This window comes from Carettochelys insculpta, chromosome 6 (genome assembly GCF_033958435.1).
Source record: "Carettochelys insculpta isolate YL-2023 chromosome 6, ASM3395843v1, whole genome shotgun sequence".
Taxonomy (NCBI): domain Eukaryota; kingdom Metazoa; phylum Chordata; order Testudines; family Carettochelyidae; genus Carettochelys; species Carettochelys insculpta.
Window position 1 is genome coordinate 44,009,257 of NC_134142.1, and position 27,433 is coordinate 44,036,689.

Consider the following 27,433-nt stretch of genomic DNA (forward strand, 5'->3'; position numbering starts at 1 on the left):
TGCACATCTCCAGCGTGTGTCTGGCTGTGCTGCTGCACATTCCCAGTGCTGTCTCTGGCTGCGCTGAGGAGCAGTCCCCAGTGCTAGACATGATGCCGTTGCTGACTACCTAAAGCTACCAAGCAAAGCAGCTCAAGCATTCGTCCTGAAAGGAAGAGGCTAGAGTCACTCCAGGTGAATGGCTGATCCTAAGCAGCATCATGTGTGGATCAGGTTCTCTTCAGCTACCTGCTCTTCCACTTAGTGGGTGAGACATTCTTCATCACTCAGGTAAGGAGCATCCCTGGGCTTTTCGTACCCCGGGTAGTTTCTTGCCTGCATCAGGCAACAGCAGCTGGGGCAGGCTTAATGGATAATTGTTTCGGGGGTCGGGGACAGGTGCTGGTCGGGATGTAGCAAAAGACTTTGACCCCAAATATTGCAGCGAAATTGCAGAACAACTTCCGACGAGTCTGTTAATCTGAGGTGGCCACAGAGGAAAGGGCACCGTGGACTTTCCCTTACAACTCAGCTCTCTGGTAAAGTATGGGGATTAGTAATTAGACTGGGTGGCTAAAGAGAACTAATAGTCAAACCATGCACGGTGGGGCTAGTCATGTCACTCACGACATCCTGGGAGGATGTTTGGGAGAGGGGTAAGAAGCCAAATAGAACAGAAGAGACAATGAGTCAGTTTGGTTACCTGTGCCAGTACAGTACCTTCTACTTGGATGCATGCCAGCCCCTTCTCAGTCTAGGCTGGCAAGATCCTGTCAGCCGCTTTTGGGCAGCGTCTGTGGGAAAGGAGTGGTCTGTTTGGTGTTCTGGTCAGTGCCTAGCTTGTAATCCATTCTAGGATGCTGCAGGTTTCAGAACCCCCTCTGCCCCACCCCCGGCATTCTACACAGCCCCCCTTTAGAAAGCTGCTTGTCTAGTTCCAAAAACTAGATTTCGACTGAATGAGAGCAGCATCTGCAATCAGAAACTTCTCTCACACCTAGGGGACGGAAGGGAAGGCAAGGGATGCTATGTAAATAATACAGACAAGCAGTACAGGCAGGTGTGAGGCTGTCTGAGAGTTTCATAGGAAAATCCACTTATTCTCCAGAGAATAATGTAGAGCTACTTCCCAACTTGACTGTGGGAGGAATTAGCCCAACCAAAAGGATATGTTGATATATTTATCCAGCAAAAGTTTCCACTGCAGTGAAAATAGCTATCAGATGTGCAGCTTTTGGAAGCTAAACGCTCTTCCTTTTGATTCCCTGCTTCTCCACCGGAGGCAGGGAATAAACAGGCTGCTGGAGAGCAAATAGGTTACTGCAGCTCCAGTTTGGGGTCTTCAGTCTGCTCAGCGCAGTCCCCGCTTTTGGAAGTGGCGGTACCAGGGCCATCTCAGGGCTTTGTCCTTCCCTCTCGCCAGCTTCCCCTCAGGTTTCAGTGCTCCTTGGGGACAGGAGCCAGGCACTCGGAGACACTGCTAGGAATCTCCCTTTCCATATCATCTGTCCCAGGCCCCCTGTCCCCAGCTTGGTGAAGAGTCAGCACAGTCAGGCTGGCCCCTCGTTCTGGAATGAAATCAAACAGTGCCCAGGAAGAGTTAACCTCAGAGGCTGTCAGGCAGCTTCCCTGGAGTGAAGGGAAACTGCCTGAATTGTGAGACTGGAGTTTCAGAAGCTGGAGGCAGAGGGAAGCTCCCTTAGCTCACTTTGCCCATTTCCAGGGGCCGGGTCATCCTGTACTGGCTGTTTGGTAGCATTTGTCCAGTCTAATGCTGAATGCCCAAGGGATGGAGCTCGCACCTGTGAAGATGGTCCCCAGCCCAAGAGAAGTAGTGTTGCTGTTCACTGTGTGTTTCCTTATACTCAGTCCAAATTATCACCCTGTTATTTCCATCCCACCCCTCCTAGGTAGCCCCTTGTGTGTCACCCAGAACAACCCAACCCCATGTCGGGACATACACACCTCCAGTATTTGCCAGCTACTAACACGTTGCTGTTTTGCTCCTTTAGTCTCCTGCCCAAGGCTCTTTTGTGCTCTTTTCTGAACTCTGTCAAGCTCCCTCTTTTAGCGGCAGGCCTAGACTTGAGCGTGGTAACTCAGGTGTGATGGCATCAGAACCATGTTCCCCTTCCCGTCGGGGGCAGTCAACCTCGGAGTGTGCGGCACCAAACCGCATTTGTTATATACCACATGGCAAAGACCTGTGTTATTACCTGCCCACTCTCTCCCTTAACCCCCTCGCCATCATGCCAGCTCACCCTCCTGCTGAGTGGTATTACAGGGTTATTGTCCCCCAGGTGAAATGCAGGCACTTTCTCAAATGGAGGCATAGGCCAGATCTACAAGACACACCTATGTTGGTATAACTGCTCAGGGACCTGCAGAGGCAATGTAGTTATACTGACCTTCACCGTCTGTGTAGGCAGCGCTAAGTGGGTGTGAGAACATCTCCCATTGACAGAAAAACCCCCTCTCTGGAAAGTGGATTAATTACACTGATGGGAGAGCTCTCCCCTGCTTGCCTAGGAGTGAGCGCCTTCATTTAAGCACCACAGCAACACAGCTGCACCATGCAGCATTTTAAGTGTTGAGCTGCACTTACGTTACTATTTTTCTAACCTTGCTAAATCTAGGTGGCAGTATCTTATATGGCTTTTGCATGGGATTTGCAAGCGGAAGATGCATACTTAAGTCCTATCTCTGCCACTGACTTGCTGTGTGATATGAGGCAAATCACTAAAAAAAAAAATATATCCATGCCTCAGTTTCCCCACCTGTAAACTGGAGATAGTACTAACTCACCTCCCAAGGGGACGCAAAAAGGATTTTTATTTATTATATGTCAAGAGACACCCTGAGCCATTGCAGTATATGCATAATATTAAGCCAGTGGTCCCCACACTTTTTTGCATGTACCCCCTCCACTTACCTGGTCCGTGCCTCCTGGGGTAGGAGGGGGGCAAGCAAGTTGAGGGGTTGACTATCATGAGTGCCACCAGATGTATTGGGGTCCCACTGAGCCTGCTGGCCCTACCAATCTGGGTTTCCCTTGCGCCATGTTGTTGTGCCAGGATCTCAACTCCTTTTCCAGCATGTACCCCAGCAACTAGGCAAGACCTCACCCAGCTGTAGATGCAGACAGCCATCAGACCTGTGTTAACAGGTTCAGCCTGGAGATTTACCCAACACTCTGGTGCATACACTGTCTGGAATGTGAACCCAAAATAATATTGTCTGCATGAGCTCATCAGAATTCATCCTCTTCCTCAGTGTGGAGAGAAGTATGCACCGTTTTTGCCCCTCTTCCCCCTGGATATGAATGGTGCAAACTGGGTTTTGACATAAACAAGAAATAAGTTTATTCACTACAAATGGTAAATTTTAAGTGGTGATAAGGGAGAGCAAACAGAACAAAGCAGATTGCCTTAGTAAATAAACCCACAAACTGAGCTTAGCACAACTGACAGATAGGATGTACCCAAGCAAATTCTCACTCTGAACAGGCTGGTGTCTAGACTCGTAAGGCACAAGTTGCTCTGGCTTTCCCAGGTTTTCAGACACAAGCTAAAAATCCTTCCAGGCTGGGATCGTAGCTTCCCACAGTTCAATCTTTGTGCCTCATGTGTTTTCAGGTGCGCTGTCAGGAGAAGGAGGTCCCCCTCCCCCAGGCTGTCATTGTCCCCACATTTTATATCTTCTTCCCACTTGCTGGAAAGCTCTTTTGTGATGACCTGGGTCAAAGAGTTCCCAGAGGGGTTTCTGTTGCCACAGTTCCTGGGATAATCTGGGTGCTTTTCCTCAGTTAGCCATTATCATTTTGTCCTTTTCACGGTTGTACCTGAAAGGCTGCTGTTTCGAATCTCCCCACAGGTTTCAGTAACACATACACAGCCAAACTTCGTAACTTCCCATACAACGATAATACGCACAATCCAACGCAATATTCATGGTTAGCAGCTCAAGACTCAGAATGATACCTTATAAGACTGTGCACATGAGCAGCATTGATTTATACAGGGCTATCTCTGTGTTGGGGATGACGTCTTGCTGTGTTCAGGTCCCTGGACCCAAAAGGTGCTAGGTGTTTTACAGAAGTCTGAAACCGTCTCCCTGTGTCACACTACTTCGGGCCTCAGGAGGGGACAAAAGGAAGAAATCATGGTGGCATTTCCCCCCAGTTGTTTGCACCCCTGTCTCCAGCCAGGAGCAATGTTCCCTGTAGGCTGAGCACTTGGGTGGCCGCCCAGGAGAGAGTCAGGTACTCCCCAGTTGATTAGCCAAGCATCCCACAGCTGGCAGCATTTATTCTACTGTTGGTGCACTTCTGCACAGGCCTTGGTGAGCCTAACAAAACACATTCCTCCCCCAGATGGAAAAAATCGGAGGGAGCATGGGCTAGCAGTCGCAGGTTGCACCCTAAACCAGCTTACTTCCCAGGAACTGCACACGTTCCAGAGACGTAGGGACGGGGGAGGGTGGTGATGCCTGCAGGGAGGCTTTGATCCTTTTCAGCAGCTCATTGGTGGTTTGGCTCGAGCAGAGCCATGCTACTGCTAGGGCTTACCCTGGAATTTCCCTTAAAGGTAACCCCTACCCCTAGAGATGGGATTCCCCTTGGTGGTTTGAGTGCTTCAGGACTGGTGGGAGGAGGATGCATTTCCACACCCACTTGCATGTACCCCTCAACTGCAAAGCACCCTCTGTAGAGACCAGGGGAAAAGGATGCTACCATGGAGGCAGCTGATCCTCTTCCACATGGGAGGGCAAGGGCCATGGGTGGAAATTTCATACAGGCATAGAGTCCTGGGAGCATGAGCAGGTCCTTGATTGGTTAATGTTCTGGAAACACTAGATATGTCAATGATCAGTAGGATAGATAAATGTCATAAAATCTTAGAAGATTAGGGTTGGAAGAGACTGCAGGAGGTCAGATAGTCTAGCCCCAGCTAAGTCATCCCTGGCGTTAAAAACTCTAAGGATGGCGATTCCATCATCTGCTTAGACAACCCATTCCCATGCTTCTCCCCCTCCTAGGGAAATAGATTTTCCTAATATCCAGCCCAGACCTCCTCCACTGCCACTTGAGACCATTGATCCTTCTTTTGTCACCTGCCACCACTAAGAACAGCCTATCTCAGTGGGATTTGCAGCTCCTGCCCATTTGGTATCCTCTGTGAGCATCCCTAACTTCCCCATTCCAGATTACTAATGAAGATGCTAATCAGACCAGACTGAACATGAGCCTATTGCCTCCTCCATTCCTTGCTCTTTGTTTTCACCCTTTGTTTTCAGCCCTTTGGCTGGTTCTTGGCCCATAAGGCTGTCAGACCCAAGCTATGGCTGAACTGGTTTTTCACTTCAGATCATGCAGTGTACAGTATAAAATTCCAAGGGCTGTTTATTTTTAAGCACCTAAAAGTGTGCAGAGCACTTTATGGAACATGTACAAGGCCAGCCCCTGCTCTGAAGACCTTCTGAAGGACAAAGGCATTGATAACACCATTCAGCAAGGCACAGACACAGCTTGCTGGCTCCATTTATAAAATCTATACATGGCATCCACTGCGATCATCTCCCACCTTGCCATCACTCCTGCTACTCTGCCGACGCACAGCCTGTCGCCAAGTACAATCCCAGCCCTCGCTGGCAGATGTAAGAGGTGAGGGGAAGACCATGAGCACACTTGGCTTGGAGATTTTTGCCTAAAGCAACCTCTGCCTGGGGCTGGAAATGCACCAGGCAGAGGGAGGGCTTTGGAAAAATTGAATCCCTTTTCCTCTCCTCGTTACAGTCACTCCTGTCTTCAGACTGAGTCTGGGAGAACCAGTGCTGAAAGCCCAGGAGATCTGTCATTCTCTGGGAGACACGGCTTTGGTACGACAATGCCCCTCAGCACCTGGGCTCAGTTTTTACTTTTTCTTGTCTTTTGTTGCTGGGTCCATGACCCTTTAGCAGTCTCCCTACTATAAGCGCTGGCCGTGGGGAAATGACAGGCTTTACACAGTCATGGACATTGTTTCTTCTCTGAACAGAGCTGAGGGCCAGGCTTGGGCCCAAATACCTTGGGAGATTTGCAAAGGGGCATCGGATGGGCGCTTGCTAGCAACGTTGTTCAAGGAGATTTGGGGGCCTCTCGGGCCTTCTGTGACTTTGAAAATCTCCCCCATCATACTATCTTTAAACAATTCATTTGCAGAGCACTGGATTTTACAGCCTGGCATCTGTGGCCTTTCCACCGAGGCTCCCTGGCCAGAGCGCTCGTCTCCCTCCCAGCCAAATGGAAAGAGTCTTCATGAAGATAAGCTGTAAGACTCTACGTTGCTGGAAGTTTTCCTACTTCCCTCTCCCCATGGGCATTGAAAAGAGAGCAAGAGTAGTTTAAAAGCCTGAAGCAGCTGTTGTTTCTCCTGACCTTATTCTTGAAAACAAAATAAGCTCCTTTGCTCCAATAGTCTCTCCAACCTGGGGGCAAACTTTCTTAAAGACAGAGGGCAAATCTCCCTCTCACGAGTCCATAAGGAAACATCAGACGCTAAAAACAGGCTAAAAAAAATCTCAGGCTGCAGATATTAAGCTTGATAATGAGACAGGTCTCAGACTTTGTATCAAACAGGGAATTCTTCATCTGAACTTGAATGGAATGATTTATTTCTTCCCTACACCAGATTAGCGAGTCTGAGATATGCCTCTGAGTTGGGAAAAACTAAAATAGAAAAGTGCAGCATCCAAAATATGGGTTAGTTTTTAAAGCGGTAGGTGTAAAGCATAGCTAATAAGGGCTTTAAATACGTGAGCAGTAGCATCTGTGGGCCAACATCAGGATCAGGGCCCCATTGCTGGGCATGGTAGACAAAGACAGTAATAGTATCAGCACTGAAGATCTTACTATCTAATTGGAAACAATACAGGACCAGGGGTGTAACAAACATTAGGGAGGCAGAAATGCCAACAGTGCGTGAAAGCCCCATGATGAAACCAGCAGTGGTTGGCTAAAAAGTGGGCTGTGTTGCGGGTCGGCTCAGGGCATTCTGGTATCAGGGGCAGCATGGAAGAAGGCAGAGACTTTTGGGGAGAGAAGTTGACCAGTGGGCTGGTGAGGCTGGTGTCTAGCCCAAAAGGTGGTGGGATAAGGAAGAAGAATGGATTAGGAAGGTGGGGCAGAGTAGTAAAAGCCCTGGATGGTGAAGTCAGGAAACTGGAACAGGTTTGACGGAAAACAGGGAGCCAGTGGATGAATCCAAAGAGACGGTCAGGGTTGCCATAGGCTAGGGAGATGATCTTGGCACCCTTAAAGCTCTCCTTGAGACCAAATGCACATTGTAATGCAGCATACAGGAGTAACTGCAGAAAAGCACTATGGAGAATTCAGAGATGAACCCACTAGCATATGAAATCATCCACAGACACATGGTTTACAGGGCCTCTGTGCACGTTCAAGCAGCAGCTGATGTCTCTTGTCTCATCGTTAGCATCCAAAAGCCAACAGAGCTCCAAGAAAAGGCAGAGCCAGTTCCAAGACACGATGACATTATAGTGCTACCCCAGCCAGGTCCCCTGGGTGGCGAATAGTGGGCTCATTGCAGGACAATGCCATCTCATTGTTAGAAAGCATTCATAGCCATTGGACCCTGTACATCTGATAAGTTTGGTTCCCCGCAGCTGTACACATTTGAAATTTCAAGCACGTTTTCTTTAGTGGGGACTAGATGACAACCTCTCCTTTACTCTTTTGACCCTCAGTAATGATAGGTGGCAGAACAAGGACCAATGGTCTGAAGTTACACAGGGAGAGATGTAGGTTGGATATTAGGGAAAACAATTTCACCAGGAGGGTGGTGAAGCACTCAGATGTGTTACCTAGAGAGGTGGTGGAATCTCCATCCCTTAAGGTTTTTAAGTCCTGGGTTGACATAGTCCTGGCTGAGAGTATTTAGTTAGGTTTGATCCTGCTTCAGGCAGGGGGCTGGACTAGATGACCTCCTGAGGTCCCTTCCAGCCCTAGCAATCTATGATTCTGAGATTCTCTCTACTGCTTTTCTGTTCTGGCATGAGCTTGGCAACGCTGGCATGATTTTCTTGGTGAGATTCAGAAATGAGCAAGGGGAACTTGAAGCCCCGAGCCTGCATGCCTGTTATTCTGTTTCTGTGCTGGGGTGTTTAAGGGTGGCTGCAGGCTGCTCTAGAAGTTACAGTTCCTTCTTCATGACCCAGACATTCTGGTTTGGCACTTTATTGCTTAGATGGACTGTCAGAGTCCTGCCAGCTAGCACCAGCTCAGATACACAAGTGTCTCCCAAGCTTCTCTCATGGGCTTATTCCTCAAAGGGCTTGTGAATGACAGCCTCTGCCAGACCCTGTTGTGCTGAAGTCAATGCCTTGATCTTTGCCCCCTCTGAGCAGAAAATTATCAGAGGCCTGTTCTCCTCCAAAATGAAAAAGAAAAATCATTGCACCTAACATGATTTGCTCTTTATAAACCCCAGTGTTGCTTACTGCTCATGTTGCCCTCTCGGGGTAGAGACTTTTCTTTTTGCGCCTTGTTCCGTTACCTGATTAGAAACTGAAGGCAGAGTTATGGGGAGTAAGAGCTAGCTGTACCGAAGTAGCTGTTCAGAGTAGCTGTACTGAAGCAATGGAACTATACTGCTGTAACAATCTGCACCACTAGAGCTCCTGACCAAGCACCCTTTATTGCTGTAACCTCTTGTTCTCTAGCCTCCCTGACAACCACCCAGCAGACCTAGGGCCCTTTCAAGATACTGCTCCCAGATCATCATCTTGGCCCTTGCCCTCTGCTGGCTCTGTTTTCTTCACCATATCACCTTCAAGCATCTTCTCCTCCTCTGTAAGGCCCTACACAGCTCCATGTGTCCTTACTTGCCAGCCTTTGTATCTTGGTGTTTTGCCTTCTCCACCCACTGTGCTCCCCAATGCCACCAGCCTTCATTTGTCTGTTTGCCCAACTTCTCCCACAAGCACTACTGTGCTGTCTTCCATGGACACCCTCCCTGAACTGATCCTGAACTCAGGCCTCGCTCCTTCCACCATCCCCACAGGAAATCATCAATGGATAATGCCAGGAGAAGGTTCTGGTTGCCAGTTAATTGATTTTTCTTACACATTAAGACAACACACTGACTAGAAACATGCTAATATGCACCTACAGCCTATCTAGCATATGTTCTTCATTCACCGTTACTCTCATCTTACTTCGGTTTGATGCACCAAACTGTTGTCTTCTTCGCATCTTGCCTTAAACTAGCTAGCAAGCTCTTTGAGGCATGGATTATGTCTTCCCATATGTGTCTGCAGTGCTCAGTGCCCTGGTGTGACCCTGGAGTGTTATTGTAATTAAACATAACTAGTGTGAGCAAGATCAGAATCCAGGTAATTGTTGGATACACACTCAACTTTCTCCTGAGGAGCAGTCCCTCTTCTGTCTTTCTCCATTGTTCTAGAACCTTTCCAGTTTGTACTTTCCCTGTTGGAGGTGACAGCTGTAAGTGTGGCTGAATCATTAGCTGATTGCCATAACAGCCTGCAGTGCATGGCACTCTGATCTGTTGATCAGCAAATAAAATGGACAAATATTGCAAAAATAAAGGTAAATTCAAGTGGCTCCCCGACCCCCAGAGGTAAATGAAAGGATCCCTGTGTTCAGTCTGCACATCGGGTTGTTACATTTGTAAAATGCTTTGAGGCCTTCTAGATGAAAAGCCCTAAAGAAATGTCAGATCGTTATACTAAGATACATGATTGAGTCTTGGGAACTATTACTGTTAATAAGGAAGCCAGCCAGTAAGGAAGCGCTCATAGTAGTTAGGATGGATTTCCACTATCCACTGACACCATTGAGTCAACTCAAGAGAGTGAGGAGTCTGAGCTTCTTAACCCAGTGGGTCTCAACCTTTCCAGACAACTGCACCTCTTTCAGGATGCTGATTTGTCTTGCCCACCCCAATGTTTCACCTCACCACCTGTTTACAAAACCAGGCATCAAAAAAGAAAAGTGTCCTAGGATGCTAGTGCTGAAATATTTCTACTTTCTCATTTCTACCATATAATTATCAAATACATCAATTGGACTATAAATATTGTACTGATATTTCCATGTGATATCTGAGCCTGTTTTTCACATACGAGCCTGGTCTGAAGCCAAAGCCCTGCCATCAGGGGATGAAGCATGTAACTTAGCTTCTCAGGGACCAGGCACTTGCCCTGCTTTCTACTCTCTGATGCTGGTCCTGCACTTCCAATGCCCCTAAACACATGAAGTGACCTGATCCCCTGTGGGCTGCAACCCCCACTAATCTCAATGAGTAGAGTGCCCCTGGAAAACCTCTACATACCCCAGGGGCAGGCTACAAGTACTCTTGGTTGAGAACCACACTAAACTACCGTTGCCTGTACCTGACTGAGAATTAACTCTTTACTGATATAGTTACAGTCCTCCATAGAGTGACTAAGACACCTAGTGGCGAGATAGAAAAATAGCAGGACCGTCCATTTCATAGGAAAATCTCTTTTTTGTAAACTAATGGTGCGGTGCACATTGCGTGCTGGGAGCTGCCTATTCCTGCCCCAGGGAATACAGGCAATGGAGAAATGATTGGGGCGGAGGGCAGGAGACGATGGAAATGTGGACCTCTTTTATATACATTGGTAAACCAACAGCTAGCAATGCTTGTTAACATATCCAGCATGCTCCAAACTAACGTCCCAGTGCACCCTAATCTGAGCCCCATGTGAGCCCAGCTGGTTTGCCTTGGGTAAGTTAACCCCTTAATTGGGATTGGGAGGTGGTGTGTACTGAAAGGAATCCTGATGGAGCTTCTTCCCTGGGATGCTGCTTCTCAGGCAGCTGCCTCACTAGATCATTAAAGGGAGTCGCAGGGCTGAGGCTCTGGTTCCCACCATCAGGAGCCATGCCTTGACCCTAAGAGATCTGGATGAAATGTTTCTGCAGAGGAACATTTATCTAAGCAAGAATGCACATTTGATTTGCATCTGGAAATCGACCAGTTTGCCTAGTGAATCCCTGAAAAGCAGTGCACAGCATCCCAATTCTCAAAGCAATTTAGTCTGTGTCAGCACCGGAAAGCCATCACTGAAGCAGCTGAGTCTGTCCCTATTAGGAGGGTGGAACAAATGCCTTATTCGCTGCTTTCCAGCTCTGTCAAACAAATTGCTTCACAGCTGTGCATTCGCTGCTCTTCATCCCAAGCACCCTGTATCCTGTCCATTTGCCAGAGCCACAGTCGGTGTCCCCTTCTGCTCTGTATCCTGGCTAACACTAAGTCCTTCCCCCCACAATAGCTCCATGGTCATCTCTCTCATCATCCCACTTGCTGGAACTCTGGTACATCCCTGGCTCATTGGCTGCTCTCTTTGTGTCTCCTGCAGAGCCCATCCCTTCCATCCATCTGATCAGCTTTCCCCTTGCTGCTCTGATGACCTCTCCTCTTGCCTTGCGTTCCTCCCCTGGCTTCCTCTCCTTTTCCATTGAGCTCAAGCTCCTCACTTCCTTCTTCAAGGCCCTAGGTAATTTCACCACTGCATTCATTTCTGCCTTATCCTCCCCCACTGTACTCTCTTCTGAGCTTGTTGCTCTCACTTTACTGCTCTTTTTCTCTCGCTCAACCTGGCCCCTTTTCTCATGCTTCCTCCTATGCTTGGAACAGTCTTCCACACACACGGGACTGAACTGTAACAGAGAGAGAGCTGTGCTAGTCTATACACTATCCAGTCTAGTAGCACTTGAAAGACTAATGAAATAATTTACTAGGTGATGAGCTTTCGTGGGACAGACCCACTTCTTCAGATCACAGCCTTACCAGAACAGACTGGTAAAGACTTATTTTATTAAAGGGTTACTAGACTGCTTTTTTGTTTTGATGGGACTGAACTGTTGGTCTCTGCTCCTTCTGCTCCCTCCTGTAAATCATTTCTTTTGCTCATGCAACTCTGACTGTCTTTCGGGTATCTTCTTCTCCTGCTTTTCACCTGACCTGGGTGTGTTCTTTGGTGGTCTGAACCAGGTAATTAGCTCCAGAGCTCAGGGATGTTGCCTCCTGGTGTGTCAGGCAGGAGCGGTGACCTCCTCTTATCTCTGGAAAGCATTAAGCACACCATGACCTACTTCTGATTGTGTGCACGGATGGGCTGGCACACCCTAAGCACCAGTAATAACATCTGTGTTGCTTCTCCATACAGCGATTGCCAGTGCTGCACTACAGGGTTTGAGCTGGAGGTGACTGCTGATCCTTTTGCCTTGAGGCCTAGACGGGTGAAATTATTTATATGTTACTTTCAGGGTAGCTGGAGAAGGAGCTCTCTCCCTGCAGCTGCTGTGCTGTGCTGTGCTGTGCTGTGCTGTTATCTCCTGACATTATTGATTGCTCTTCTCTGAAACAGCTTTGCCTTGAGCCTGGCAGGATGGCTGCAGTGGCCAGCACTGCTCTCTGAATGTGCCAGCGTGGCTCAGTTGGGAGCGTCTTGGGTGTCAGCCAGAAGGTCTCATGGCTTAGAGTCTTTCCTCAGGATATTGTAACCTCCTGGGCCTCTGGAGAGAAGTAACTCAGATGTAACTTGGCAGTAAGTGCCTGAGGCAGAACTGAAAGTTTGCCTGACAGAATTAAATTGTGATTGCCTATTGGAAAAGCTACTTTATTTACCGTTAACCTGGCTTGTTACACCCAATATCTGTTCCTAGTGTCCAATGATAATCAGGGGGAGTATTCAGTGACCTGACCACCTGTAACTTTATTGCCATCAGAGGGCAAATGTGCCAGACTTGAGAGCTGGGAGACATCAGTCACAAAGTGAACAAGGCTCTGATTTATCCTGGGGCTCCTGAGTCCAGAATCTGGCCCTGTTTGTTTTTCCTTAGCTCAGTTCATGTCCATTGTCTCCAAGGCAGGGCTTGTTTTGATGCTCTCACAGCACGAGGCACAGTGCTCAGTCTGGTTTTCTGCCAAGAACTGGGCAGGAGAGGTTGGGATGGGGGATGTAGAAACCTTACCCGCTGGAAGGTTGGGAGCTGGGAGAGGACAGCCAAGTAATTCTGGAGACACAGTAGCCAGGGATAGCCAACGTTTGCTCAGCCTGACTGCAGGTACGGTCCATCACTCTCAGTCTGATAGACTCTCTCCATCAGGTGCACCTCTCTGTCTGTTTGTGTGTATGTGTCTTTCCTAACCACCCAATGCACCTGCTGTTACATGCTCTCAGTATAATGTAGACAGAATCCTGTGGCGGGGAATAGTGCCCATTCCATCCAAGGAACTTTATAATGAGGATGGTGAGTGCCTTGCTCTCAGCCAGTTTTATCTGTTCGCTATTCCTTTGCTGAGATCTGCCAGTTTCATTCTTTCTTTCCAAAGCCTAATGATGCATAAGCAGGCTCCGATTCCATTAAAGTTGTGGAAGAAACCAAGGAAGTCCAGTAAGGTTTGATGGTTACTGCATAATTTGCTGGACTCTCTCTCTTTCTGGGCAGGACTGTTAGGTCTTTTCTTGCTTTTCCTGCGATTCCCAGTGGAGCAATATCCACATCATCTCAGGAGCTTGGTATAGGTGCTGTGGAAATATATGAAACATGGTCACTGTCCCAAAGAATTTACTGTATTCATTGCCCACAAGCATACGTACGCACACACACACTCGCAGTGTACTTATGCCGTGCTGTGACTTCAGTGCTTTCAGAAATTGGAAAGGTTTCTAACCGTTCCAGGGCTGTGTTTCCCCTCCATCACCTGCCTGAGGCTGTCTCTGTGACTTTAGAGACTCTTCAGAGGACATGCTCCTGACCCTGTTGTATTAAAATGGGAAGCATATTCCTTGCCGGTATTACACCATCGCTGAGCACAGCACCTCTAGGGCATTTTTTTCTGCCAAAGCTCATTCAAAGTGGAAAATAGTGACTGAACACGAACAGGAGGTGCTGACAGACAGCCCCCTACAAGGTTGCAGGGCAGTGTTTAGTAACTATTGCATTCCACTGTTACGTCTAGCCTTATTTAAGATCATCATTAAATGATCTGGAAGAAGGACTGAACTACACATTAGTGAAGTTTGCACACAGTACTACAGTGGGAAGGGCTCTGAGTATTAGTGGGTAAAGAAATAATGCAGAGGGTCGTGAGAAAACTGAACATGCAAGTTTGTCAAGGTATTTTCTTTGCAACCTCAATGGCTGGATTATTATCCTGTAGATGTTTTGTGATTTTTCACCCCTTAATATTTGTTCCATTATTTTATTAGAAATAGGATTTAAAATTATGGGAACGTAATCAGCAGGCTCACTTTTTTCCCCTTTTTCCAACTCTCCCTTACAAGCTCAGTTCTCTATGCCTTCCTCAAATTCATTCTCAGAGCTATAATTGTTAGATCATTTCCCTAATATTCTTAAAACACACATCATCCAGACTTTCACTTCTCCGTTGAAAATTTCCCTTATAGTCTTGTACCTGCCTTTATTCATTTGTTTTTGTTTTACTTGTTAATGGTTGAAATAGAAAGTCTTAGCAAAATGGAAAAAAACAAGAATCTGGAACACGCCACTGATCTTATTTTGGTTGTTGGATGTAGCGTGTGGGTGCTGAGTGGGGTGCATGGGCTCTAAGATGATCAAACTACATGATCTCCATGACTCTGCTGGTGGGGAGAGGCTTGAATGATGCAACAATTAACACAGGTTAGCCTTTAACAATACAAGGGGGTGCTGAAGGCTTTGGAGGTGGGGAGAGATTGTGGTTTCATTTTCCTGAAAGGGAGGGGTGACAGGTCCATACATGGGAGGACAGGGGGGTACAAAGGATGCTAATGCACACACAAACACACCCACATCCAGTTTCTCTCCCTTTCTCCCTGCTGTGCTGAGGAGGCAGAGCCTGAAGGGAGCTGAGGTTCCTTGCCCAATTCCCTGTCTAAAGAGCTGGCCCTGGAGCAAAGGGGCTACATTTCCGAGCATCCCCTTGGCCACTCACAACAGGAAAGGGAGGGGGAAGAGAGAATATTGTTTTTCACTTATTACTACAGGATACCAGGAGATAATTTTTATGAAATCTTTATTACCATATAATTTTTTAGTATATTATAAAAATCGTTTTACCAGTCACTGTTTCCACTCAAATTTTTGATTAACCCCTCTTATGCACACTCATGGCACGGTTGTTTTGAACTCCTTTCTATTTTAAAAAATTGTCATTGACATGTACAAAAAAGCATACCCACACACTCGCAGAAGTTCATGCGTACAGGCCTGGGTGGGGATCAACTTTCCAAAGCTTGGGAAATGCTGCCCCAAGTGAGGGGATGGATGCTCCTGGATAGGGACATTTTGAAGCTGGAATTGTACAGCAGGGGAGAATCTGGGATTGGCCCTGGGAATGAACACGTGGGAACGAATTTGGCTTTTTCATCCTCAGGAGTCTTCAGTTCAACATCTTTATTTAAATTTTCTTCTGAAGGACAGCTAAAACTAAGGAAATAGACTTTAGATCAGGAAGTGTGGCATACCACAGGGAGCCCTACACCAGACAGATGAATATGCCTATAATATATAACATATTGCGGAGGAAAAAATTATTAAGGTGTCTAAAATGAAATAACATTTTGGGTTGCAAGGCAGTGGGCAGCCCATTGAGGTCTGCTGAGAAGACAGGTGCATGCTAAGGAACAGCTGTAAAAGCACAGTGCTAGAATTCAGGGTGGCCAGATAATGGAATTTGCACCCCAGAGGAAATTCTGATGTTCTGACATCTGTTCTGAGCCCAAATCAGAAGGAGCTGTCAAAATATCAGCCATTTTCACAGAACAAAAGGCTCCAAAATATTTGGATTTAGAGATGTTAAAATGAGTGATGCCTACATTGTTAATCACAATGAAGTGACTCAGCCTTCACAAATGAACACAGTTTTATTTGAATTGACATTTTTTTTTTAAAAATTCTCTTTGTGTCCTTTAAGAAATGTCAGTTCGGAAGCAAATGCTTGTTTTGGTTTTAGATTTCACTGATGGAAAATCAAACAATTTTGTCAAAATTAACATCCTCCCATGGCAAATTTTGATTCTGACAATCACATTTTCTGATGGGAAATTGTCTTATGCAAAAAAGTGTCAAGACAGTGCTCGTTAGAATCCCTGGAACTGAACTCGGTGCTACCACTTCCCTGTGCCATGGGGGTGGTGCTCATTTAACTAAAGCTGTCCTGTTGCATTAGATTAGATAAAAGGGTGTAGAAAGCAAAGATTGTGCAGTAGTTAGGGGGCTGGCGGAGACCTGGGTTCATTTTCTCTTCGGTCACAAACATTCTGTGTGACCCTGGGCAAGTCACTTAGGGCTGGTCTACACTACAGTTCGGTCAGCTTAACTACATGGCTGAGGGCCATGAAAACTGTCAGGCTCTATATCATGTAATTAAGCTAACCTAAGCTCCAGCATAGAAACAACTAGGTTAATGGAAATATTCGTCTGCCAGTCAAGCCTCCTGGAGAGGTGGCTTTATTAGATTTGATGGAGGAACCTCTTTTGCCACAGTGGTAGAGGAGAGCCATTACTTTGGCTAATAGAGACCTTAGCTGGAGCACAGCATGCGATTCCCAGCTTGAAGAGACATACTCCTGCTAGCTCTCATTGAGCAAGCAGCTAAAAAGAGAATATAGCCATTCTGGCGGGATAGGCGAGCCACGCAGGGCGCCATGTTGTGGGGGGCAGGGCAAGGCAGGGAAGGGAGGCTACAGGTACGCATGCTGCTTGCTCTCCTTCTGCTTCCCCTGACTATCAGGGAACGAGAGGAAAGTGCACAGCTTGTGCTGCATTCCTTTCACTCCTCGCGGGACAAAGGAGTAAGTGATGCAAGCTTTGTACTTTACCCTCTCTCCCTAATAGTGAGGGGCAGGGGAAGAAGAGGAAGCAGCATCCCAGTATGAGCAGCTGTACCCCCCTACTTCCCCCCCCGGGCCGTCCCAAAACAGCGCCCTTGCTAGCCACCGAGTACATTAAAGCATGGGCATTACAAAGTGCTCTGAAAGCTCAGTTATGTTTAGAAACCATTAGCTGAAGCTGTAATGCACGAAGGGCTGTCGTTCAATGCGTTCCCTGCTAGTTACAGATGTCAAGGAGGCCCCTCAAGTGGATGCCAGCTGTGCATCTACTTCAGTGCCAGCTGGTATCCTCTACAGCAGTGTAAAGCATGAGCCACAAGACAGGCATGCCTGTTGCAGGCTATCTGACTGTACAGCCCCTTCTCAATGGGCAGTGCAGGTACAACACATCCTCCACTCATTCCAGCCAGATGACTCAGATCATCTCATCACATGGCCACATGCCTACCTCACTGTCACCTTGTGATGGATGAACTTCCCCTCAGTCATGTGAGACAGGGCTCATGCCATGGAACAGAGTTCCTAGATTCTTGTTCTCTCTGGTGTTGCCAGACAGTGCCATTTGACACTGGCCAGCGTCCTGCAGTCATCTCTGCTGTGACCAGTAGATTTTATTACACATGGTACCCCTGAATCCACAACCTCCCCTTGTTGATATTGTACACCCGCTCTTTCTACCCTCTCTTATTCTTCAGGGTTACCCTCCTCCTAGCGCCTCCAGGCCCTTTTCAGCAGAATGGAAAGTCTGAGTGAGCTTCAGAACCCACTGCTGGCCAAGAGCAGCCGGCATCTCCACAGTAGTTACTCCTACCATCAGCATCGCTGCCAGGGGAAACTTTACATCTTCCAAAACACTGGCAGTGCCAGGACTCACCAGCTGCTGGATGCCAGTTCTCTGCAGCTGGCTGTCGAAGCATTGTATGGTCCCAACTTCATCCTGGTGAAGGATGAGAGCAGTCTCAAGGCTAAGGACAACAAGGGCGAGAGCTGTGAGACGACCTTTGTGGAAAACAAAGAGGCCCCCTCGGAGGCTGCAGATGGGCGAGAAACACCAGGGTCTTGCCAGATGGAGGGTGATGTCAGAATTCAAACTGTGTCCTATGAGGTGGAAGAGGAGGAATTCCAGGAATATGAGGTGAGCTTCTTCCAGGAAAAACAGCAACAAGATGCTTCCTGGTGGATATGTCCAACTAGCCTTGGGGTACAGGAAGCATAAATGGTACAGAAGGGGTTAAACATCCACCATACCCTTCTTTCTGAGCTCAGTGTCCCCACAGGGTCCCAGCTGCTTCTGTTTTGTCCCACCAGGATATTTTTTGTGGGATACCTTGCAAATTAAATCGGATCAAAGTGGGGCTGAGATTAAGGCATCCTGGAATATTTAGTCAGTTGTTACAAAGGGGTCTCACTTCATCTGCATATCACAATGCCACTGGTTGAAATGTTATTCTAGTCCATTGTGAGCTTCTCGTATGCTGTAAAAAGCTCATTTGTCCTTCCACGCTTGCCCTTCTGATTACCAACTCTGGCTTATCACAGAGCAAATGTTACTATTTCTGCCAACTAGGTAGTTGCATAGCAGCAGCAGTGAAGGTGTTGTTATAATTTTAGGCTTGGAAAGTAAACTCTGGCACCTTGGATTGGCCGGAAATTCAGCCAAGAAAATGAGCCTTCCTGGGGGTTGCCAGTCTTTGTTGTACGCCGTGTGCTTGTGCAGCTACTCAGGAGAGATTCAAATGCCACCCAGCTGGGTTTTGTGTCTCCACTGCTGGTGCACACTCGCACATGGCTTGGTGCACATGGGCGGAAAAGCAGTTGTGGGACATGGGAGCAGTAGTTGCACCCTTTGAAACAGCCCCTTTTCAATGTGAAGGCTCCGTGCAGCCACCTGTGGCGTACACGTTGCTCTGTCCCAAGGCACTTTGTAATCTTGGTTGGCTGCTCAGAGGGAACCTCCATTTACCCCTGGGCAAAGGTGCTGCCATTCTGTCCCTCTTCCTCAGGGGTCCCGCTAATTTTTTTCCATCCCAGATGGAATAAACTTTACGTGCACCCAGGCATGTGCCGATGTGCACCGCCAATAGAAACACACGCTGCCCACTGTGGGTGGCTGCAGGCACTCTGCTGGTCAGGTGAGCAGCACCGGAATCTCTCCTGGGAGGGCACCTAAGCGCTCAGCTTACAGGGAACGCTGCTCTCCCTCGTCCTCCCCGATAGCTGTCTTGTCTTATCAGCAGCCACTCGCTCCCCTCTGGACACCCTCTGTGCCACACTCGGTTTCCAGTTTTTTGCAGTCTCCTTATGTGCTCCCAGGGCCAGATTAAGGAAGGGGCTTTCAGGGCTGCAGCTGCAGCTGGGGGCTCCAGACTAAGAGGGCTCTGCACATAGATCTCCGGGCTGCCAAAAGCACAGATCTTTTTGTGGGGCCCTCTTAGCTCGGGGCCCTGCACTGCAGCCACTAAAGCCCCTGCATTCTGGCCCTGCCTGGCAGGGGGTGGGTGGCGGGGATGGGGAGGAGAATGCAGCTCCACACACTGTCATTCCTCCCACACCCCTCCCACAGGCTGGAGCGGCAAGCTCAGAGAAGCTCCATCCCTGTTTCCCTCACCTTCTGGCTCCGCCCCTGCCACTCCCACTAGCTGGTAATTGCAGCCAATGGGAGCTGCGGGAGGGTTGTGCCCTTCCTCCTCGTGACCTGTGCCACCAAAGGAGGAGTTGCCCCACAACCCAATCCCCTGCCCCAGCCCTGAGCATCCTGCTCTGAGCCCCCTCCCTCACTCCAAACCCTTTGGCCCTATGGAGTCCCCTCCTCCACCTCACATGCCCCAGCCCCGTCCCAAAGCCTGCACCACCAGGCGGAGTCCTCACCCCTGCTATACTCAACTCCCTGCCTCAACTCACAGCCCCTCCCACCTTCTGAACCCCTCATTTTTGTCCCTACTTCACTGTCTAGGGACCCCACAAAATCTAATAACCGTAGGCCTCCCCAGAAGAGTTAATCTAGCCCTGCCTGTGCCCCCAGTTTCCTGTTGTCAATCCACATCCTAACATCACCCCCCCCATATTTTCCCTCCCAGTCCCTGGGTAGTCTCGTCATTCTGAATAAGGGCAGGTGGGAGGGTACATAGATCCCCACACAGATCAATAAGGGATTAATAAGAGGCTGTGGGCTTAATCACCAGAGTAGCCAACGGCCTTTTGTCTCACACATCCCAGCTCCTGCAGTAAACCTGTGTTAATCTGATCCTACCAGAGCCCATATAGCAATTTACCATGAAATCTGATGCTACTCAGTCATGGGTTCCAAAAGTTTGACACCAACCATCATGAGCAGCTTAAAATATAAATATATCATGAGTCTCGCAGTATAATAATGACTGGCAGAGCTGAGCTCTGGCTATTTATATTGGTGTGTCCCATGTCCACTCAGGATTTAGGTTGCAATATAGAAACCAAGAACAATACACAAGGCACACAAAGGCATTAGTCTGTTGAAGTGGAGTCCACTAGTCCTGCTCATTGTTGGCATCTGCTGTTTATCTCCAAATCCACTTCTTTGGACCATGACGATATGCCCTGTCTAGACTGAAATGTAGATTTGTCCATTTCCATTGGTTTAGACCACTAAAATGTGTCCTCTCCAAATTGAATGTGGGTTAAAGAGCGCCCAACAGAGGGAGAAAAGTACTAGACATTCTGAGTGGCATGTGCTTTGAAAGAGGAACCGGGGTTCTCAGGAAATTAGGGTAGGCTCATATCCAAGCCCTTTCCCATACTTTCAAACCCCATCTGGCAGAAGATTGGTCCCTTTAGATTTAAAGAAAATGAGGTACTTTGCTAAAGCTGACACACAACCTACTGCAACGCAGCACAAAATGTTTAGGTATAAAATAATTTCCAGGGAAATCCCAAATGTCCACCAAGCTTGCTGAAGAGACAACTTGAGAAGGAAATCAGAATTCATTTCAATCCCCAATAGTTTTTCATTATATTTCTTTTAGGGTTTCAGAAAACTCCCAAATTTTCAGCTCAGAAGAGTTGGAGAAGGGACGGAAAAGTAGGCAATATGAAATACAGAGTGTGAAGGAGGTGGGATGAGCGTGTGAGGCACTTCTTAGATACACAGTGATAAGTGTCCTAGAAATACCACAGCTGGGCAGACTGACAGGAGCAGCTCTGACTCAGGGAAAGCCCTTAGCAATAGGACACAGAGCATTTTGTGTCAAGAGCTCTGACTTGCCAAAGGTTGGTGGTGACTATAAGTGGTTTCTGCCAGTGGTTTGTGGTGGTCTGCAGACCATGAGATCCTGCCTCTGAGCTCACTTCCCATCACACCTGCCTTCATACTGCAGCTGAGGCCTGGACAGTCCTTTTTTTTATCTCTGTGGCAGGTCCCTCCTGTGAAGGCTAATGTCACCCTGGTGGTAGGAAGAGGAGAGGAAGTACCTGTGTCAGGGTTTGCAGGGCCCCCTGTTGTTTGACAGGCTGGTCTCATGACATGTTTTGGGGTCATGTAGCCTCTTACCTGCCAAGCTGTCCCACTGAGGGGTCACTGGGGTGTGCTTATGTAACCCATGTGTGGTTAACTGTCCAATGTAGTGGTACCTAGACCACTTCACAGAGAAAGAGTAAGTGTCCTCTCCAGCTTCCACTGAGCATTAGCTCAAGCTGTAGAGGTGCCTTCGTGATGCTCCAGAGGGCCTAGGTTCAGGTCCCCCTGGGGGTAGTTACACTTGAACTGTTGCTTCTCAGGCTTTCTCTACCTAGATGCTTTCCAGCACTGATCTCATCTCTTTTCCAGAGTGACTCTTCGAGCGACAGTGAGAGTGAGGATCATTTCCTGATGCTTCCCCCACGAGACCATCTGGGCCTGGCCATTTTCTCAATGCTTTGCTGCTTCTGGCCCCTGGGGATCGCTGCCTTCTACTTCTCCCATGGGGTGAGAAATCCCATCTGCCATTGCTCCTTTTCTGTGCTGCACATGCTGGGTTAGGTAATGTTCTAGTGCAGGGATTCTGAAAGCCAGGAAAACCACTTGAGTCAGGGCCATTCGGGTCAGGGACACACACCTCTCTGTTACTCCCAGTGGCCCTGTTACCGGCCCTCACTGACCCAACTCTGTGTGCTGGGGCACAGCAAGTCATGCTTCAGGCCATGTGCTGCTCTGGACACTCTTCATGCCTGCCCCTCAGCAGAATCACATGGTTCCACTACAGGTCTCTGTGATCGTGCAGGGGAACTAGAGGACTTACTCTTCAGTGTCCAGACTAGATACTATAGATTGAGGCCATGCTGGTGGTGCAAAGGGACCTGAACCTAACCACAGCTTGTCAAATGAGAATGTCTCCAGCCCAGGGGAGTCTTTGCCCAGGCTGGAGCTGCTATAATCTATATCTACACTTCCCTGTGCTCCAGCTATCCCTGGAAGTGGTTGGTGTCCTGGTGTACTTTTACTGTCTGGGGTAGCTTGGCGCTGCCCCAGACTATGCCAAACTCTTTCAGAGCTAGCAGTAGGTCTCCAGGGAGACTGGGCAGAGCAGAGATAGGCCTCTCTTTCTCCTTGCAGGGATCTCTCCATCTGTGAGGTCTGTAGTTGTTCTCCTAGTCTCAAGAAGCTAAGTGGAACTTAAGTAGAAATAATAATAAAAGATAAGTTATACTGCACCTACTGAGTATGATATGAAGAGAACAACCTAGCTGTTGAAGCACAAGACTTCTCTGTGTTTAGGCGGCTAACATTCAGCTTTATTGAATTCAGTAAGGCAACAGATCAGCCAAACTGGACACTAGTAAAACCAGGTCCAGCAAGGCTGCTTGATGCAGCTAACTCTAGTATTTTATATCCTTACACAAACAAGCCCAGTGTCAGAGGCAATTAGTTAGAGGATCGTAAATCACTTTCCAAAGAGAAACCGTTATCAGCAAGGAAAAATAGGTACAAGGGAGCTGGATCCCCAACTCCAAACAGTTCATTAGCGCATTCCATAGAGCTCATCCTCCCAGCCATTCCCAAACAGGTCAAGGAAAGGACAGGCTCTTGTGTGCGCACTGAAGTAAGGGATGTGAAATAGCTTCTATACAAGATGTCTTCCATATAGCTCAGTAGCTTTGAGGCAAGTTGAGGCGTCCAACCTGCTGGAGTTGTTTAAAGAGGCGCTCTTGTTTATTTATCTAATGTAATTGCTGTACATGGTCCTTGATTATTACTCAGGTTGTTTGTTGGTTCTTCAGGACAGAGGCTGGTTCTGTGTTTAACTGAGAACACAGTGTGTCAGCAACCAGGCTGAAGAGCTTGCAGTCCAACCATTCTCTCCACCACGGTGTCACTGCAATTTTATGCCCAGTGAATTTCCATTGAAATCAGTGATGTTATCCCAGTGTAAAACTAGAACAATGCAGTGGGGAATCAGCATGTAGATTTTAACTGAGAATGAACAAGAGGTGGATAAAAGATGACAGATGGGTCTCTTCAGATCTTCAGAGACTTGTGATAAAGTCCTAAACAATAGGCTGTACGGGAAAGGGGGTAACCTTGGGAAAAGGGGGTGCTATTCTTTTTTAGGGTAGACAGTAGAAAGTTAAAAGACAAGGATAAATAATTGACAGTCCTCAGCCAAGAGGGAGATTAACCATGGGTTTCCCTAGGGAACAATTCTCAGGTCAGTTATGTTAAATATATTCATTAAGGATTTAGATGCTGGGGTTGAACGGAGAGGAATTAATGTGGGCTGATGACAAGAAATCCATTCCGTGAGGAGGACTGGGAGGATGTCTAGAAGGATGTAACTTGGCCAGGAAACTGGCAGGTATGTTGGTGCGGACGAGTGCAAGGAGCACTTCAATCTTGCTGGCCTCGGAAACAGCCACTCAGCAGAGTGGGGTGTCACCGTAAGCAGCCCTGAATCTGTGCAGTGTGCAGGGGTGGCCCAGGAGCCAACGAGATGCCTGGATTTTGAAAGGGGACGAGAAAAGAGTGTAACAATGCCCTAAGCCATGACACAGAGGGATGTGCATCCTCATCTGGAATACCTCATTCAGTACAGGGCACCTCATCCTGAAGTTGAGGTGCTATAGGAGAAACAGGAAAAGACAACAGCCGCTAAAAATGACTAGGAACACGGGTACTGCCGGCTCAACGATCCAGGTTGTCTGGTACCTTTTTCCCACCCGTACCCAAAACCCAGAGTCAAGGTGTAAATTCCCATAGTAATCAATTATGGAATAATCTGCTTCTCTGGGAAGATTCTTCTTCACTTCTATCAGTCCATGACTGGTTTATCTTTTCTAATGTATCTGCAGTATTCTTGTTGTTCACATACACATTGACTCCCCTGTGTCCAAATATCATGTGGAGATGAGTTCCACAGGCTATTTAAGCGTTGTAGAAAAATGTATTTCCTTTTATCACTTTTAAATGTGTTGCCTTTTAATTTTAGCAAATGTCCCTGTGTTCTGGGATTACGAGAGAGTAAAGGGCAGCACACCATTTATATCCTCTCTCCTAGTCATTAGTTTGTGATTATTTTCACTTAATGAAAATGGTCAGAGGCTTAGAAAGGCCCTTTTAACTTCCCCCCTTGAAAGTATTTCTAGGCCTCTGATTATTTTCATTGCTTCTCTTCAGACTCTTTCTATAACTCCCATATCCTTTTTGAGATGAGGCCAGAACCAAACACCAGAGGAGGGCGACCTGCCAATATATGTAATGACATTATACTGTTTCAGTATTCTTCTTTATCCCTTTTTTAATACAAGATAACCAGAAGTAATTTGCATATTCCTGATTAGTCAACATACCAAAGACTATTAGTACAACAATATAGCTAATGTCTCCGCAAGTGCAGTCTTTCTGGCATGGTATCATAAAATTCTGTTGTACTTACATTCAATGACCACAAGTGCATGAAGTGACATATTCAAAAGTCCAAACACGACCAGTTCAAAGACTGATCCATCTACACATGTACAGATATCTGTAGCTAAGCCCCAAGAAGTATTGTGCTGGGAAAAGATAGTGCTACTATCCCTGTACCAGGAGAGCTGAGTTTAAAAACATCAGACACACACATATTCTTCGAACTTCTCAATCCATTAAACCTACCTTTTAATGGAAAGCTGTGTCAAAGTAAAGGTGCACAGAAAGGGAGAGGCAAATAAATGTTGGGAGTCATTCCTGTTCCTTGCAGTATGTGAACAGTCAGTCCTCTTCCTCGGAGGGTTAAGATGATGTTAATAGTCACTTACACATTGTCTTCTCTTTCCAGACGAGTAAGGCTGTCTCCAAGGGGGACTTCCATGTGGCAAGTTCAGCCTCCCGGAGGGCCCTCTTCCTTGCTGCACTCTCCATCACCATCGGCACAGGGGTGTACGTTGGTGTGATTGTAGCACTGGTTGCTTATCTATCCAAAAATGGCCATGTATAGCAGAGACCACCACGCCGAAGCACAGCACTCTGCACCCAAAGGCTGCTACTAGTGAGAGTCATGCTTTTGTATGGGGCGCAGGACACAATGCTTGCAAGGGCTGCTGAGCAGCTCCACCAGTGGAAGGATCCAGCCTTGAACAGGCTCTTTCCCTGCTACATGAACAATAGACTCCAGTCTCCTTCGTACCTTGGACAGCTGGCTAAGAGCACCCCACTAGTACCGAATTCAGCAGAGGTTGGATTCGGAGGCTGGGAGGAGCATGCTTCCCTTAAGGAAGAGAGATTTTTAGTTTATCTGCACAGCCTGGTGCAGCCACTCCTAGGTTTCAAAACAACGTGTTTACATTCTCATCCTGCAGCGTGAATCCTTATCCCACCACTTAGTGTAGCACAGCCTGTCTTACTTTGAGGCAGATGGGGAAGAGGGCAGTGGGCAGTCAAGTCATTGGCTGCTCTTCTGCATGGGAGACAGAGCTAGAAGGCTGATTGCAGGAGGCTGATTGCCGATTGCTCCTGTTGCAGGGAGAACACTTCAGTTTTAGTGCTGGCGTAGGCTGGCAACTGCCCCTTTCACTGTCACTAAATAGGAGGACACAGTGCAGCCCTGATTAAAGAGCAGGCTCTGGAACTCTGTATGCAGAATTTCAGCTAGCAGCTCGGCCATTAAGCTTCACCCTAGTTTTGCCTACCAATCCGTGGCTCAGCCTTTGGTGATTCAGGCCCAGGTCTTGAGTCAGAAATCTATTCTAAATGGGACAATGAAAAGTCCTTCGGGTTGGTAACAGTGTGTCATTTCATGTGTTGAAGTTGGTTAGGAAAAGCTTCACAAGTCCTGCGTATTATCTTCCTCAGAGCAGGAACCTAGTGGCCCAGCTGAGATGGAGATTCTGGTGTGCTAGGTTCTGTAACAACACGGACAGAGAGCGCTTGCTCCAGAGAACTCGCAGTCTAAGGAGGCACAAGAAACAATGGCTGTGTGTGAACAGAGCCTGGGAGAGCTGACATGACTTGCCCAAGGTCAGTGAGGTCAGGCATCTCAGTGGCCAGGCAACCCTAGACTGGAACTGTAGCCCCTAGCTGTGTTCCCTGGCCCTTTAGCTATAGCAGAGAGCAGTGTGGCACTCCAGGTACTGCCATTTGGAGCAACACCTTGACAAAAATGCCCTGTTGTGCCCCACCGTTTCTACTTCCAGGACAACAACAGCCTCCTCACCCAGAACTGGCCTGATCTCATCAAGACTGGTCTCAGACAAATGAGGAGGTAAACAAAAGCCCTCCGAACTCCGCTGTGTGTGTAATCTCCAGCCAAAAATACGATTTGTTACCGGACACAAGCTGGAGCTGGAGAGCATGTACATTCCACCTTTGGCGACTGAATGACAAGCACTGGGACCAAACCCCCCACAGGCGGCGGGAAGGGGGAAGTGGTGTCTGTGCAAAGCTCTGTGCTGGACAGGATCCCCCCGTGGAAACGCCAGTGCCGCTTAGCCCTGCTTGCAGCCTATCGCTTATGCGTGTCCAGCCAATAACACAGTAGGTGCTTCACAGACGGAGTTGGGGGCAAAGCCTTTGCTCTAAAGAGCTCACTGCAAAGAGACACTTTCTGCCTCAACCTGAGCTCTGTTTCATGCCTCAGACTACACCCCTTAAACGCTCCTCACCTTGGCCAGTCCTTCCTGCCCCTCTTTCCTGGTCTCCCCACTCTGCACCCTGCTGCGTGATGGGGTGTAGGCAGGCTCCTGACTCACCCCCTCCCTTCCCTGGGGTTTCTGTGCGCACTAGGGCATATTCTGTAAGAGACTCAGCATGTTCCTTGATCCATGTATTATTCATATGCACATTTCGTTCTAAAGCAGCATGTTGTTATCTGAGATTTCTATTGTACTTGAGCCATAACGGATAGAAACACACAAGAGAAGAAACCTGTTCAGAAGCTTCTCTGATGGTCCTATTATGTTTTATAACATGAAAGAGTTAATAAAAGAGAGGGGAGCGGGAATGTATCCTTGAAGAGTTGGATGTAGAAAGAATGGGGCTTGTACTGTGCAAATGGTACAAAGCTAATTTGCTCATTAAAACCCCGGGATGCTTGTGACGAAAGCTGGAGGATGTAATCCAGCCAGCAGCTGGGCAACACAA

At 47.8% G+C, this 27,433-nt stretch overlaps 1 protein-coding gene across 1 annotated transcript; it reads left to right on the top strand.

Moving 5' to 3' along the window:
• Window positions 1–173: 173 nt before the first annotated feature.
• Window positions 174–27,230, top strand: SYNDIG1L (synapse differentiation inducing 1 like). Its single transcript, XM_074998799.1, has 4 exons — window positions 174–270; window positions 17,565–18,004; window positions 21,671–21,808; window positions 25,134–27,230. Exons 2-4 carry the CDS (start codon window positions 17,606–17,608, stop codon window positions 25,290–25,292), a joined length of 696 nt encoding a protein of 231 aa, XP_074854900.1. The 5' UTR covers window positions 174–270; window positions 17,565–17,605; the 3' UTR covers window positions 25,293–27,230.
• Window positions 27,231–27,433: the final 203 nt, after the last annotated feature.